This window comes from Oryzias latipes, chromosome 4 (genome assembly GCF_002234675.1).
Source record: "Oryzias latipes chromosome 4, ASM223467v1".
Taxonomy (NCBI): Eukaryota; Metazoa; Chordata; class Actinopteri; order Beloniformes; family Adrianichthyidae; genus Oryzias; species Oryzias latipes.
In genome coordinates, this window is record NC_019862.2 from 17,711,187 (window position 1) to 17,725,465 (window position 14,279).

At 38.6% G+C, this 14,279-nt stretch overlaps 1 protein-coding gene across 1 annotated transcript in view; it reads right to left on the reverse strand.

Moving 5' to 3' along the window:
- The window catches only part of LOC101170581 (glypican-5), a 53,764-nt gene extending 43,526 nt beyond the window's left edge, over positions 1-10,238 (reverse strand). The window contains exons 1-5 of the mRNA XM_011474169.3: positions 9,956-10,238; positions 8,429-8,590; positions 3,857-4,395; positions 2,481-2,663; positions 1-152 (exon numbers count right to left, since the gene is read on the reverse strand). Of these exons, the coding sequence (XP_011472471.1) occupies positions 1-152; positions 2,481-2,663; positions 3,857-4,395; positions 8,429-8,590; positions 9,956-10,133 (1,214 nt within the window). The 5' untranslated portion in view covers positions 10,134-10,238. The remainder of the gene's footprint in view (positions 153-2,480; positions 2,664-3,856; positions 4,396-8,428; positions 8,591-9,955) is intronic.
- Between the last annotated feature and the right edge of the window lie 4,041 nt (positions 10,239-14,279).

The following is a 14,279-nucleotide window of genomic DNA, read 5'->3' on the forward strand; positions in this document are numbered from 1 at the left end:
TTTCTGGACTGCAAACTCTGCTGAAGGGAAGAAGGTGAAGTCACTTGTGACCTCTTAAAACTTGAAGTCTCACGAGTGGTTGTGTGCCAGTGTGATGAATGTTCAGTAGAGATCATGGGACCTGGCACCTGGGACCCACACACCTTTTCTACCTGTAAAAGTGGGGGCAGGTCTATTGTCTAGTGTATTTCAGTGTACAATCCACCATGTGATGTTCATCAAAAGACATTTAGCTGGATAATCATCTGTTTCATAAAAGTAAATGTACTGTAGTTGTAGAGTTAAATAGCTCATTCTTCTTTAACAGTTCTGGTACATCGCCTGTCCATCCTGGGAGAGGATCCCTCCTTCATGTGGACACCCCTGAGGTTTTTGCTTTGTTTTTTTCCTGGAATCAGTTTGCTTTAGGATCTTTTTCTTTCCGAGAAAGAGGGTCTAAGGCCAGGGATGGCAAATTTAGTTTAGCCTGTTTAGTTTAGTTTAGCAATCAGCTATTGTATTTTATAACTGATTTTATGTTTTGTACAATTAGTGAAGCCCGTTGAGACAACTGTGTTGTATTATCGGGCAATAGAAATAAAACTGAGTTGAATTTAATTAAATTAAAAATGTCCCTAGACCTTTACTATTCACAGATAACACTTTTTTTTCTTTAACTTTGTCAGGTTGTTGAGCACATTTTTTTCCCTCAAATATAATTTGACCTAAAAGATGTATTAATCACTCCAGACTCATACTGAGTCTCTCATATTAATGTTGCTTTTGAAAAATAGTTATCTAGTAACTGACTTTGCACATTAAGTCTATGTCCGATTTCCTTCCCTACTCCCTTACTACTAAAAAAAGCAATATACTGTAATGCAGGAATATCTGGAGCCTTGGATTTTAAAAGCAAGTCCGACACCATGCTCAATACTATTTTTTTAAACTGATTTCCCAAAGTAAAAACCTAATCAATATAAAGATTTTTGTTAATCCACTATGTTCTGATGATGAAAACTTGGATGGTTTTCAAAAAACTAAAATCCTTTTTTTTCAATTGAAAATCGTTTAAACGCAATGCATTGTGGTCTATTCACTAATCTAGTGTGCATCAATGCACACTGGTTTTTGCACAGAGACGTCTGCGAAATTTCTAGGGAACTGGATTTTGGAATTGTAGATTTGGAAAGGTTTACAAAATAGTAAATGCCTAAATAGTGTTCTCAGTAATGAGAGGTGAGGGAATTTGGACACAACTGAAGTTTATAGTGTAAACTCTCATTATAATGATTTGCCTAAATTAATATACAGTCATTGTTGTGTCTGTTTTTTTTATGAAAAACTGCAGTTTTATCTCCTGAACTGCTAATCTGAAACTCAACAGCAGCAAAACTAGTTGAATGTACATGTCATCTGTCACATTTAAATACATATAACAGAGATAGACTTGAAACACATTTCTCCAACTAAAATTAAAATCACAATTCTCTAAGTGGTCCCCAGCCATTTTCCGGCCACGGACTGGTGTAATGTCAGACTGGTACCGGTTGGGAACCACTGCTCTTACTGAAAATGCTTGAATCTCTCATAGACCCCTGCTGATCTTTAACCTCTTAAGATCCAAGCTACTATTTGAACTAACCCTCTACACATGTCCCCACAGGGTCCCAGTTAAGCAGAATTAACAACTTTAGTAGTATGACCTACAATGTGATGACCACGCATTGGTCCTAAGTAGTGAAAGTTTTTATTGTAAACAGGGCACACGATTACCTGAAGCTAAAAATACTTGAATGTTTCTGAGTTCTGAGTTCTCCCGACTTTAAGAAGTGGACTATGGAGTGTTAAAACAATCTGTAAAGTAGTCATTTCTACTAAGTCACAATTAGCTATGCAATGTTGCTTGTGTTTGTTTGTTTACCTCTAAGGAATCTACTCCTCTAAGCCTACCGTGTTCTTTGGGAGTTGGATAGTGGCTCTTTTCCTCCAACAGCGTGAGCATGCATGCATGTGTTGTGTGCCATCTGTTTGTCTACAGATTAGCCACAGAAACTTTCTCATCACTCGGACCAAACTGCATTCTGGGTATCGGTTGTCCCGCCAACCACAGTCTTTGTCTGGCACTGGATCTGCATTCACACTTGCATGCACATTTGCACAGACACACACAGACTGAGGAAACCCCAGTTTCCCTTAAGAATGAGGCTGTTTTTAGAACAGCTAGGTACAAGGCTTTTGTAAGAAGACCCAACTGCCAGGCTTTTAGAATCCCACAGCTTTTCTCACTCTGTCCAAAATCCTAATGACTTTATCATTAGGAGGATTCATGGCCTTCTACTTCTGAGATAGGCTTAGTCTGCTTCACATTTGATATTTTACAGGTTAAAGGAAACTTTTCTAAAATGCGTTTAATGTCTAATTTATATATAAAGAGTGCTAACAAAAAATAAATAAAATAAAGCAAAAAACATATTTGATCCCAATCTTATTTTACTTACCAGAGTTGTTATCCTGGGTCCATGCAGTTGGGCATGTAGAATAGCGTCATTAACGTGGTTTCGGACAGCTAAAAGAGCTAACTCCAAGCTGTTCTGATTGCTGCTAGTGGCTAAAGTACCAGACAACCGTTGTAGCAACACCACCATGCTGCTCCACGGTGCACCCAGCTCGGATACACCCAACTAGAAAAAGAAAAAAAAAGATAATTATAAGTGCAACAAAGATCAAATTTCCCACATAAGCAGTTATTTTCTCAGTTTCTTCCCCTGAACCCTTAGACGTCTCTGAACTCACTGGTGTACTTACCAATCACATCGGTTGTTTAACATAGAAATGACACTAACACCCCCCCATTAGTACAGTTTTCATTCAAAATAGAACATGAAAGTGTCAAAAATGTTCAGTTTTGACAATTTTGGTTTAAAACAAACATAACAAGAGTTATGGCACATAATAGTGGAACTTGCTGGAATTAATCCTTAGAACAGTGGATATAGATTAGAGAAGCTTTGCCTGGTTTTTTATTCATTTTTCACAAAGATTTGAATTTCTCTTTGCTTTTTTTCTGGGTTTAAACATTTTTATTTTGTATCTTCACGTTTGATCTGTGTCATATAACAAAAAAACCGTTTGTTCCTCATTATTGGGGGATTTTTGCTATTTAAAAATGACAAAATTTACTACTCAGAATTTACAGTAATAATAAATTCAGACAGTTTCCTTTGGACAGTTCATTGTGGAATTATTGTGTTATATCATGAAAAATATTTGTAATTAAAAAGAAAGAAGCTAAAAAGATGAATATTAATCATTGTCACAAAAAAAATTGTTTTAAAGATACATTATTAGAACAAATTGTAAAGTAGAAAAAAAGGCCCCTAATAAGGGTTAATGTTTTCTTTTTTTTACTTATTTTCTTTTCCAGGATCTTCACTTTTTAAAAAAAATCAATTTCCCTCTTTTGTACCACAAAGAAGTCACAGGTTTGTGGTTGCTGTTTAAAATGAAACATTTAAGTATTTCTACAAACACATTCATTCTCAAAAGTGCTACAAATTGATTGTGTTAAAGATCAGAGGTCATGTCATGATATATATTGAACTGCACTCACTTCAGTTTTTGAAAGTCAGAAAATGTGAGAAATGTCAGCTTGGTGTGAGTGTTGCACTTAAAACTCCCATTGTGATGGAGGCAAAAAAAAGAAGAATCAGGCAATCTGGAGATGCAAATACTAACTACCACTTGTTGTAAACTCTGTTACTGCATTGAGGTAAAATACAGCAAAACAATTCTACTTCAGCCAATCTAATATAAATGAAAACCTAAATTATACTATATACAGTGTCTATCAAGCAAAGAACTTTTGGATTCCTACCAGACATCCCCTCATTATGTTGATGCACAGTCCGGTACAGGGCCGAATCAGTGTCAGTCCTTTGCAGTGGGAACAGTACTGCATCCTCACTAAGGCCCGCCCACACTCTCTGGATAGCGTTGCCTTCTCCGTAGCATTTACAACTTCTCCAGCAAGTCTCAGCAGCTGACTTAGCGTTCGACCAGGTCTGAGTGCACGAGACAAGCTGCTGGTGAGGAGCCAGGGGTGGGGTCCAAATGGGCTTAGATCTTGCCGAGTCATCCGCAGGCAGTCATCGTGATTAGTGGAAGGGAAGGAACGCGATGTGTGGCCGAGCCCTGGGTTGAGTACACGCCGATACACCAGTGGGAAGAGATCATCGTAGAATCGGCGCACAGCAGTGTCCAGGGAGGAGTGTGGGTCTCCGGATAAGTGACGTTTGACGTCGCTAAAGAGTTGCAACACTAGAGGTCTAGAGTCGGATGCAAGAGTGGAGTAGGCACTGTCGAAGAGAGTGCTGGTCAGATCAGACGTGAAGGATACAAGCGAGTCAAAGGTCTCTGCAACGAGAGAATAAAAGAAAATGCAACTTTTGCATTATATCTTTTCAGCTAAACCTAAACATACATTGCAGCAATTTGAAAGCAGTAAATCAAAAGTTTTTTAAAAAGTTTCTCAAGCTGGATTTGTCCAACTATGAATTAAAAAGTTGCTACTCTTGGTAGTTTTTTTTTACTATAAAACTTTGATAAGCACCTAATCTTTTTCACTAGAACTGCAAAGACACATTATTATCAGACTTTTAACAAAAATATAGAATCTCACTGATCCACACACGCATATATTTGACTGTCTAGTAAATGAATATACATAAAGGGACAAAAACTTAAAGATATGTTTATGTCCTCTCCGACCTTGAACTAGCTTTTTGAACGCACATGAGCCAAAATAGCTTTTAACTTAATACATCTTTGAGCTCGTTGTCACTTCCCTGTTATCTTTAGATAGGTGCTAATGAGAAGCCCAATCCCATAATCCTCTGTTTCCTATATCCAATAAAAAGGACAGCAGCCTCTCAGAATCCATATGTCTATGACTGATGACAGTTGCCAAAAATATTTAAAAAGTGTGGTCAGTGTAAACCCATCCTGACATCCATCTTTGATTGTAAAAACTATTTATGATAGTAGCCAGTCGGTTGAACATAGGCTTTTAGTGGGACTTTATAAGATAACTTGTATGGTTTTTGTTTAGAGGAAATTGGTAGATCATTTTTGGCCTTATGACCTTAGAGCATCTTGTTTAACACAAGCTTTTTATGTGGGCCACATGAAGGCAGATGAGTTGGCTTCGGCAACAACAGAGCTCCTCGAACTGGCACTTCGTATGCGCAACTCTTGTGTTTGCATTTCCACGTCCGGGACATGGCAACCCAAATACAGCCAGCATCAAGTGACACTGCAAAGTCTCCCCACGTTGGGCCATGTGATATGCTCTTTACTCTCTGTGATTGGACAAAAGCCGCAGTGTGGAGGAGAGGGCACAAAGGTCTTCGAGTGCCGGGAGAAACACATGCAAGCATGCAGAAATATTTACTCGCACACATGCACACACGCCAAAGTAATCCCCCTGAGTGTAAATAGAGCCCGCAAACACTTGAAGCATGTCTAAGTTTCTCTAGTGGGTTTTAAGTAAGGGATCCTTTGAGACTCAGATCAGCTGTTGAGGAACGGGGGCTGTCCTGCACCTTTTTTATTATTTTAATTAAAAGCATATCTGTTTCAATTTGCCAGTAGGAACAAGTTTCATGCTTGTTTTTTTTCACTTGTCTTTGTGTGCCTATGCGGTAAACATAACAGGGTGTACCCTGTTTCTCACCCAGTGACAGCTGGGACAGACTCCAGCACACCCGTGACCCTGAGGAGGATTAGGCAGGCATAAAGAAATGGAAGGATGGAAAAAGCATTAACTCAGCTTCAGGACATTTTGGTTTTCGTTGCCCGTATGTTGAAGAACTCAACAGAAACACCTTTAGAAAAAAACTGTTAAAAGGCGAGAACAAAATTGTGCGTTTTCTAAGCTTTTTTAATTTGATACAAAAGGGATATAAATCACAAGCATATTAGACTATAATTTAATATTGTTGAGGGATTTTTGTTAAAAAAAAGTGTTGCAGTAAATTCTACTTTTCTCCCGGACATCGCTCCAGTTTTGGGCTTTGACCATTCGCTCTTTGTTCATGGTTGAATGGCATTAATTAAACCCATGGATGATTTAGCCACAAAAAATTATACTTTAATTCATTGGTTGGAGGAGGGAGTGGGAAAGGCAAAACAAAAATAAAAGCAGTTTTGTCGTATTTGTGTGCTTGGTTTCACCAAATTCACCATTCTCATAATCTGCCCGATGGTTGAGGAAGCACACAAGTCTCTCACACACATTTTTTCTCCACACCGCAGTGAATAGATGTGAGAGACAAGTGGACAAGCAGAGTATTCTTCCTTCTATTGAGAGAAGTCCGTTAGAGACCGGCTGTTGCCCTGGGCAACAACACTTTCCTGCGGATACGTACTGAATGTAAACAATCTTCATCCTTCGCTATCTCATTGGTCAAGAACAAAACCTGTTTATCGCAGTGACACAGAAAAACGAACAGAGAAAGAGAGCAGGGTGTCGTAACAGAGTTTTCCGCTGCTCTCTCTGAGAGTTTGCTCCCTCAAAGACTCAATCGGACATCGGTTGTTTGTTTGGCTAGCCACTGCGGCGCCTCACAAAATGAGCTGGCCTTGCACCACCACCCTGACACAAACTAGTTATTTCATGATGAACACACAAAGTGTGAATGACAGAGGGGCCACGGGCTCTTGACAAAACTGTTTAACTATCAAAACTGCAGCTGCTATTAAACCCTTTAAAGTGCCTGACAGGGATGCATATGACAGATCCTTCTTCTGTGAATGTAATATTACTGCAACATTTTATTGCATTTTTAAGGAATTTGGAAGTCTGTCATTATTTATTTTTCCTTGAAGAATTGGATGCAAAAAGCCATAACATAAAGTTTTTAGTTCCTATTTTCTTATGGCTATCAGTTTAGTTTAGAATTGGTTTTCGAGTTTGCTGGTACTACATAAATCAGTTCATACTGTGACAGATCAAAGATCTGCAGGAAGCAATCAGCTGGTGGAACTGTGGATCAGAACCAAACCCGGAGAATCTGCTTTTAGCTACAACGCTGCACAAAGATGGACACGTTTTAGTCCAAAATTAAAACTCGCACTCTGAAGCTACGTTCACACTGCCCTCAAACGACCACGTTCAATAAAAAGTCCACGTAAACGCGCATATATGTGCGTTTCAGATTTTTGCATTCAGAACTCTCTCGTTCCCTACGCACATTTTTAACCCTTGTGCTATCCTAGGCACTTTAACGTGCGCTGAACCTTTTTTCTTCAATGATTTGTGATCTTCACTGGTGTCCATTGATTACATGAAATCTTTCCACATTTATCCCCCTTTGTCATGGTAGGGAGAACACGTCAATGCAAGGGTGGGGTCATCTAGGATAGCACAAGGGTTAAGACCATTTTTGGCCTCTACATACTAGCAGTTGTTAACAGGATGTTACCTCAATGCTAACAGATATCACACATGCAGACTTAAAAAACACTGGAAAGAATTAAATAAACAAGAATGTGTGTGAAAATGTTTAGTCATGCAGGTCACTTTACCACAGGGTACTGTTCTTCGGGGCATCTGTACATGTGAATAATAATATATTGGTAAAGTTGAAACAATTGTTAAAGTCTTTTGCAGGAATTAAGCTACATTAACAACGCCCCTCGGCAAGGCACATTCAAGCAACCACTTTCAATGAAAAGTCTATGGAAATGCTTGTGAATGTGCACTTCAGGCTTCCATGTTTAAAACTCTGGTGTTAATGCATTGCTATCCAAGTTTTTACAACCGACCTCTACGTACAAAACACGCATTTAAAGTTAAACCGGTTGAACTTTGGCCAATCAGGGAGTCAGATTGAAAATTGATCATGACGGAGAAATTAAAAATTGTGGTTATTAGCAAGATTGGCAAGACTTGCACTGTGTTGACATTTTGCACCAAGAATCTTCTAAGAGCACGTTTATGCGCTAGTATTGGATAGCGGCAATCCAGTGTGAACACCATATGCCAAATGTGTGTTCAAATATGCGTGTTTAGCGCGTTCATGAATGCATGTCACATGCCTGTAGTGTCATGCTACGTTCACACCGCTTTCGGCAATGCACGTTAAAGTGACCACTTTCAATGAAAAGTGTATGCAAATATACAGATGTGTGCATTTCAGGCTTCAAATCAAATCTGTCATGTTCACATGTTGCATTGTGACCGTAGCATTATGTTTACGTTGCTGTTTTTGGTTCTTTTGTCATTTTTCTTCTGTAATCTTATTTTATCTTAATGTGTATAAAAAGTGCAATATAAATTAAACAACTTTAACTTAAAAAATATTGTTGATATTTGCTTCATAAGCTAAAACGTTGTCTGTAGAAGGATTAGAAGAATAATAAAAACAGATTCAACATGTTGTTTTACCTTGGTAGGCCTTCGTGTGTCCAGCAATCAGATACTTGAGCTCAAAACTGTACGAGCGCATCTTCTGCTGCGTTTCAGTGCGAACTGCAGTCATGTAGCTGTCCTCCATCTTACCGGTACAGCAGGTGGGTCCCGGGTGGGAACATAATCGGAGGGACTCTCCTGTAAAAATATGAAAAAATACAAAACAGAGCCAATCAATGTTCTCTCCCCATGAATGTTTCAAAAACCTTCAAGCTCTGACAAAGTATTACTCAAATTATAACAATGTTTTTTTTAACATCATATTTGATCACCTATGAATGACATGAATCAATTTGAAAGGATTAAGGGAAATTCTAGTATATCTTGATGCTGCTTTTGCAGGTGATGTTTTTTGTCACTCTTTACACTTTGGAAAAGTCGTGGCGCCAAGCAGATGAAGGAGATCAGTGGAGAGCAGAAATGAGTGAATGCACAGCGGAGTTATGCTGACACCACTGCAGACCTGTCAAACTTTAAGTTCTCCTGTTTAGAAGTGTTTGTCAGAACAGTCCTCAAAGATAACATATCTTGCACTTACTTTTTAGCAACAACATTGTAAACATTTATCCTGTTTTTTTGTTTGTTTTTTTTTGGCAAAAACATAATAACTCAAAGCTTTCAGCTGAAAAAAATGCATTATGTAAAATTGATCAAATCAAATTGGGAACCAACTATACATTTTGATCATTCTTTTTGTTACTTGAAAACTTGTGCAACTTTGATTCCTTATAGACAGCTGTTGTACTTTAATCTTCAGATGGATCTGATATTTCCAAATTAAGAGCTTTAGGAGACTTTTGTGCAAACGTTAAGGATTATTATTAGTATAAAAGCTATAATAAAACAACAATTACTTTTTAAATGTGTATCATAAATATTGTTTCTGTAATAACCTTTATGAATCCCTAGAAAATCTGCATTTTGAATCCCGAATAACTGACAAGACTGAACACAAAATTCTTTGAAGGACTCAGATTGAACTTTCAGGACATTTTGGATCTACACTAACACAAACAAACAAATAAACAAAACTATCTTCCTTGCACTTTTGAAGGATTTATGTTTGCACCACATATGATGCTTAAATCTGAAAAATATCTCAGTATTTACGTAGCAAAAATAGCTTTAAAAACTTTTTCTATTTTATTTTTCCTTTAAAGAAAATAAATAATTTAGATAATACGAAGAAAACAGTTATATTTCTAAACTAAAACAAGGAAATCAGGTCAAAGGTATGAAAGTTGTCTTACTTTACTGTGACAAACCTATAAAGCTTAAAGTCAGTTTCTTTATTTTTGAAAAATAATAACATAAAATAAAAAGAAAGTCTAACAAATATTTGTTTTTATTTTTTCTAATTAAGTCTGAATGGATGGAGCACTGATTGCCATATATACTCTACTAGAAGAAAAAAGTAATTAAAAACATAAGCTTAACGAAAGAGTTATCTGTTAAATTCAAACTAAATAGCCACATTTATTGTTTTCTTTATAAACTTCTGACCTGTTCCGGGCCTGTCCGGTACAAGCTCCACCGGGCCGATCTGGCGCATCATGTAGGCCGTCTTCACCTCATGGCAGCCGCCTGCATCGGCTGCTCTGCCGCTGGCCTCCTGGAGGCACGAGAAGCCCAGGAGGATCAGCCAACACAGGTCCGCGTTCTGGGATCCTGCGCGGAACATCGCCACATGTCAATCGGACGATGGTCGAGCGCGGTGCGGATGAATTCCCTGAGAGTCCCGCCGCGAGCGTTTGGAGAGTTTCATGTGCAGCGCGCGCCCCTTCTCCTCTTCGTCACCCCCACTCCTCCCCCCTCACTGCGCCTCAATTAGGCAACTTGATTAATATGTGAACTTGGACAACTTGAACTCATGTTAAACAGTTGTTAGCACTTATCAGTGGTGTATGGATGGATCATGGCAAAATAGTTTGGAAAAACGTTCAGACATGATTAAACAAAGTTGCTGACCTGTTAATTATGCTGTTCATATGTTGACGTAATTTCAACAAATGTTTGGAATTTTTTTAAAGAAAATGTTGAAATACAAAATATCCTTTTCACCATAACACATATAACACCTCACTCAGGAAAGAACTTTTGCAAATCTCTTCTACTCAGCTATTAGACATACAACGCCTCATACATTTTGGACAGTATTTATTGTTAATAATTTTTTGTATTGTATTTTTAGTGCTGTTTTATCAAATATCATCTGTTGTTTTTTAATAGCTAACAAGGTAATTTCCCTTTGTGGGATCAGTTAAGGTTTATTCTATTATATTCTAAATCAAAACATATGAGAACAATGGTGGCAGAATGCTGTTTCTGTTGTTTTGTTTTTTAAATAAAATATAAAGCTAAACTTTTGCTCCATAAGTCCATTACTACTGTTTTTGATATTTTTCTTATCATGTAAAATAGTTGGCAGAAACTGGTCATTTATGTACGGCCCTTCATATGCCTCATTGCAGTCAGTGTTATCATCCAATACCCTCTAGTGGTCAATGTTGTGAACTGCAAGTTGAATTCATTGAGATGGTTGTTGCCTCTTTGCAACAGGAACATTATCCAGAATTAATACAAATTACAGTTCAAACATTTTAAATACATATCTCTTTTCCCATTTAAGTTGATTAAATGTAAAGACGCAAAAAATTATAGTTTTTGACTGTTGCTGCAAAGCCCACAGCAGTGAGGGAGGAGGAAAAGGGTTTCAAATGAAAGCTTGACAAAAGAAGTGATAAAAAAAATTGAGAAACAGCATAAAAAGTCTTCATAGTTTGTAGCAATACAGTTCTAAAGTTTCTCAAAAACCTTCAGCTGAACCTATAAATGATGAGGAGGTTCTGTCCTCTTTGGTGAACACATCTGTCTGGTTTACAGAGTGAGCTTTGCAGCTGCAGCTTTGTTTTGTTAAACGAATGTAGTTGCAACTAATCTGCAATAGTATTTAATGACCTATCTTTATATTTATTTATTTTTGTATGCTAGAATTCTAAACTGTATTTAGCTTCCCTGTTGCTAAAAATTGTTACAGATGTTTGATTTTACAGCCTTTGTGTTGCTGTCGTGGAGCAAAAGTCGACCTCTGACGTTGGATTCGGTTCCCGCTCTTGGACAAGACACTTAACCCTCACTGCTTGCTGTTGATTACCAGGATCAGGTGTTTATTTAGAACACAGAAACACCTGGGGCCTGTTTCAGAAAGGAGGTTAAGTGTAAACTCTGAGTGCGTTAACCCTGGAATCAGGGAAACCCTGGGTTTTCCGTTTCAGAATGGGAGGTTTGTTAAACCAGAGAAAGCAGAGTAAGTCAAACCCGTTCCTGAAAGAGAGGTAACTTATACTCGGAGTCAGTGTCCATGGTTACTTATGCTGTGAACCTAACCTGGTCGGGAGCAGGTTTTATTCTCCAAACTCAAGGTTTCTGCCAGTCCCCTCCCCTTTTTAAAGACGAAGCGGTATTTTTCGCTTTAACCTTCATTGCCCAAATTTCCGTCACACAGACAGAGACAGTCTAAGTGACAAGAATGGCTTGTTCTTTTTTGGAGGACCCAATAGACGAGGAGGCTGCATTAATTCATAGAGAATTATATTTACCTCGTACGAGGATTTTGAGACCTAGACTCGATTTTTTGTCATTTCCCCATACGTTTTTGTTTGAGCGTTACCGTTTTTCGTTGCAGTCAATTACATATACAAAATGAAAACAACATTAGGTCTTGCTATGTAAATGTTTCATATGTCAAATATTGTCAACAAAGCCTACATCCATGACATGCTCATATTTGACCTGATTGAATTATGTTTTTATACTTCATTTTAGCTGCTGCCATGTTCTTTTAATTCCTGCAGGATTGCATCTACATGAAAATGAAATCAGGGACATTGAATTAGATTAATGTAACAATTAATTTTTGGAAACACAATTTGCTTGCACTGCTTACTTTCTTAATCCCATATAAACCTTTTCCACTCGATCAATACAAGGGTAGTGTTGCAGTGTGTGTGTGCTGAGCGGGGTGCGAGTGCAGGTGCAGATGGGGGGGGTGTGAGCACGGAGCGGAGGTGTGTGCGTGGAATATATTGTGTTCGGAGGACGGAGCACTTAGTTAAATAAAGAGAAGGTGTCATTCCCAGAATAACTGTTTTGGAGTCATTCTTAATCCGCTCTGGAGGTTGAGGGTTTCGAACGGGAAGTGAACCCCGAAGGAGAATTCCCTTCGGCCCTGAAGGAAATCTCCCCTGCGCTTCTGACCACGGTCGGTCGGAAAGACGAGAGAAAAGAAAGGAGAAGTCTTCGCGCAGCGAAAGGTTCAACAGTAGACAAAAGTTCACTTTTAAAAACACAATTGCATGTATTAATATTAAACTGACCAACGTTTGCAAGAGGGGGAGGTTAACAAAAAAGTCCTCTAAACATTATCAACATTAAATGCATTTTCCCCCAGATTGGTTCTGTACACTATGCAGCATTTCATGCATTTACACCAGGAATAACACTTCAAAAGTACACCTAAATATCTCCATTTTTATTTCACTCCTTACGCTATTTAAAAAGTTATTACAGTCAATATTTTATAACAATGATTTAAATGCAAACTTGCGCATTAACTTGAGCAGCTATGTTTTCCACGCTAACTGTCTCTGTTTTGCAGATGCAGCGGTGTTGCTTTTCTTCTGGAATATGTGCTCATATTCACTGTAACTCTGCAGCAGCACGTCAAGTTCAGCTGGCGAAAAATACGCAGACCTCTTTTTTTCACGGTTGCCATGGTGACTCGTGATATCTGCGCTCCATTGATAATGGCTTCTTATAGTCGCGGTGCGCACGCTTAACTCCGAATCAGTCCACTCAGAGTTGATTGACCTAACTCCGATCAGCTTCTCTGAAACAGAAAACTCAGAGTTGTTAATCTCCCGATTGACCAACTCAGAGTTCAAGTTAAACCTCAGAGTTGGTTGAACCTCCTTTCTGAAACAGGCCCCTGCTGTAGTTGATCGGCAGGAAGAGCTAAAAAAACAGGCTGAGTGGCAGCCCTGCTGTAGAATGTTTCCATGCCGATGTACCTTGGGTCCCAATTTGATTGCTGTTATCGATATATATTGTTACCATTTCAGGATTTCTCTCTGGTAACCATCCGGGGCTATGACACCAAGTGTGCAACCAGGAACATTTTTGTGCACATTTGCAGACAACTGAAAGAAATCCTTTTACCGCATGGTAAATGTATTGCTGCTGCTTTTTTTTTTTTTTTTTTTAGCTTGTTTTGTTGGAACAGCCTGAGGTGATGACAACACAGAAGCTTTGATTAGAGGAGGCATGACTGCATCTATAGACATGTTTAAACAAGAAGGAACTAAAATCTGTGAATTGGTTCACTGTTGGCACAATGAAGGGTGTAGAGTTCAATGCAGGTGGCAAGTCTGGCTTTTGGGGTGCTAGTGTCTGCCGCTGTGACTTTTGCTTTGAGTTTTGCCTCCCCTGCACAACCATAAAGCAGGAGGAGGCATAACATGGTGTGTCACTGTGGTTTCGGGGGTTTCACTGTGGCTGCAAGATGTGCCAGAAAAAGCTCCCTGCTTTCCCTTTCCCTCCTGGAAGATTGAGTCTAATCATATTATAGGCTGAGAAAAAAATGATGAAGTACAACTCTCTGCTAATGCCTCTTTGTACTACTGCTCTCTGACGAAGGCCTTACTTGATTTGTCTCAGTGCCTCTTTATGAAATTTTACTGATTTTATATTCTTTGTTGGGATGGCTTGAGTCAAATTCAGAATCTGGCTGATTTTTCTTATATTCCTTCATACTTTGACAATAACGCTT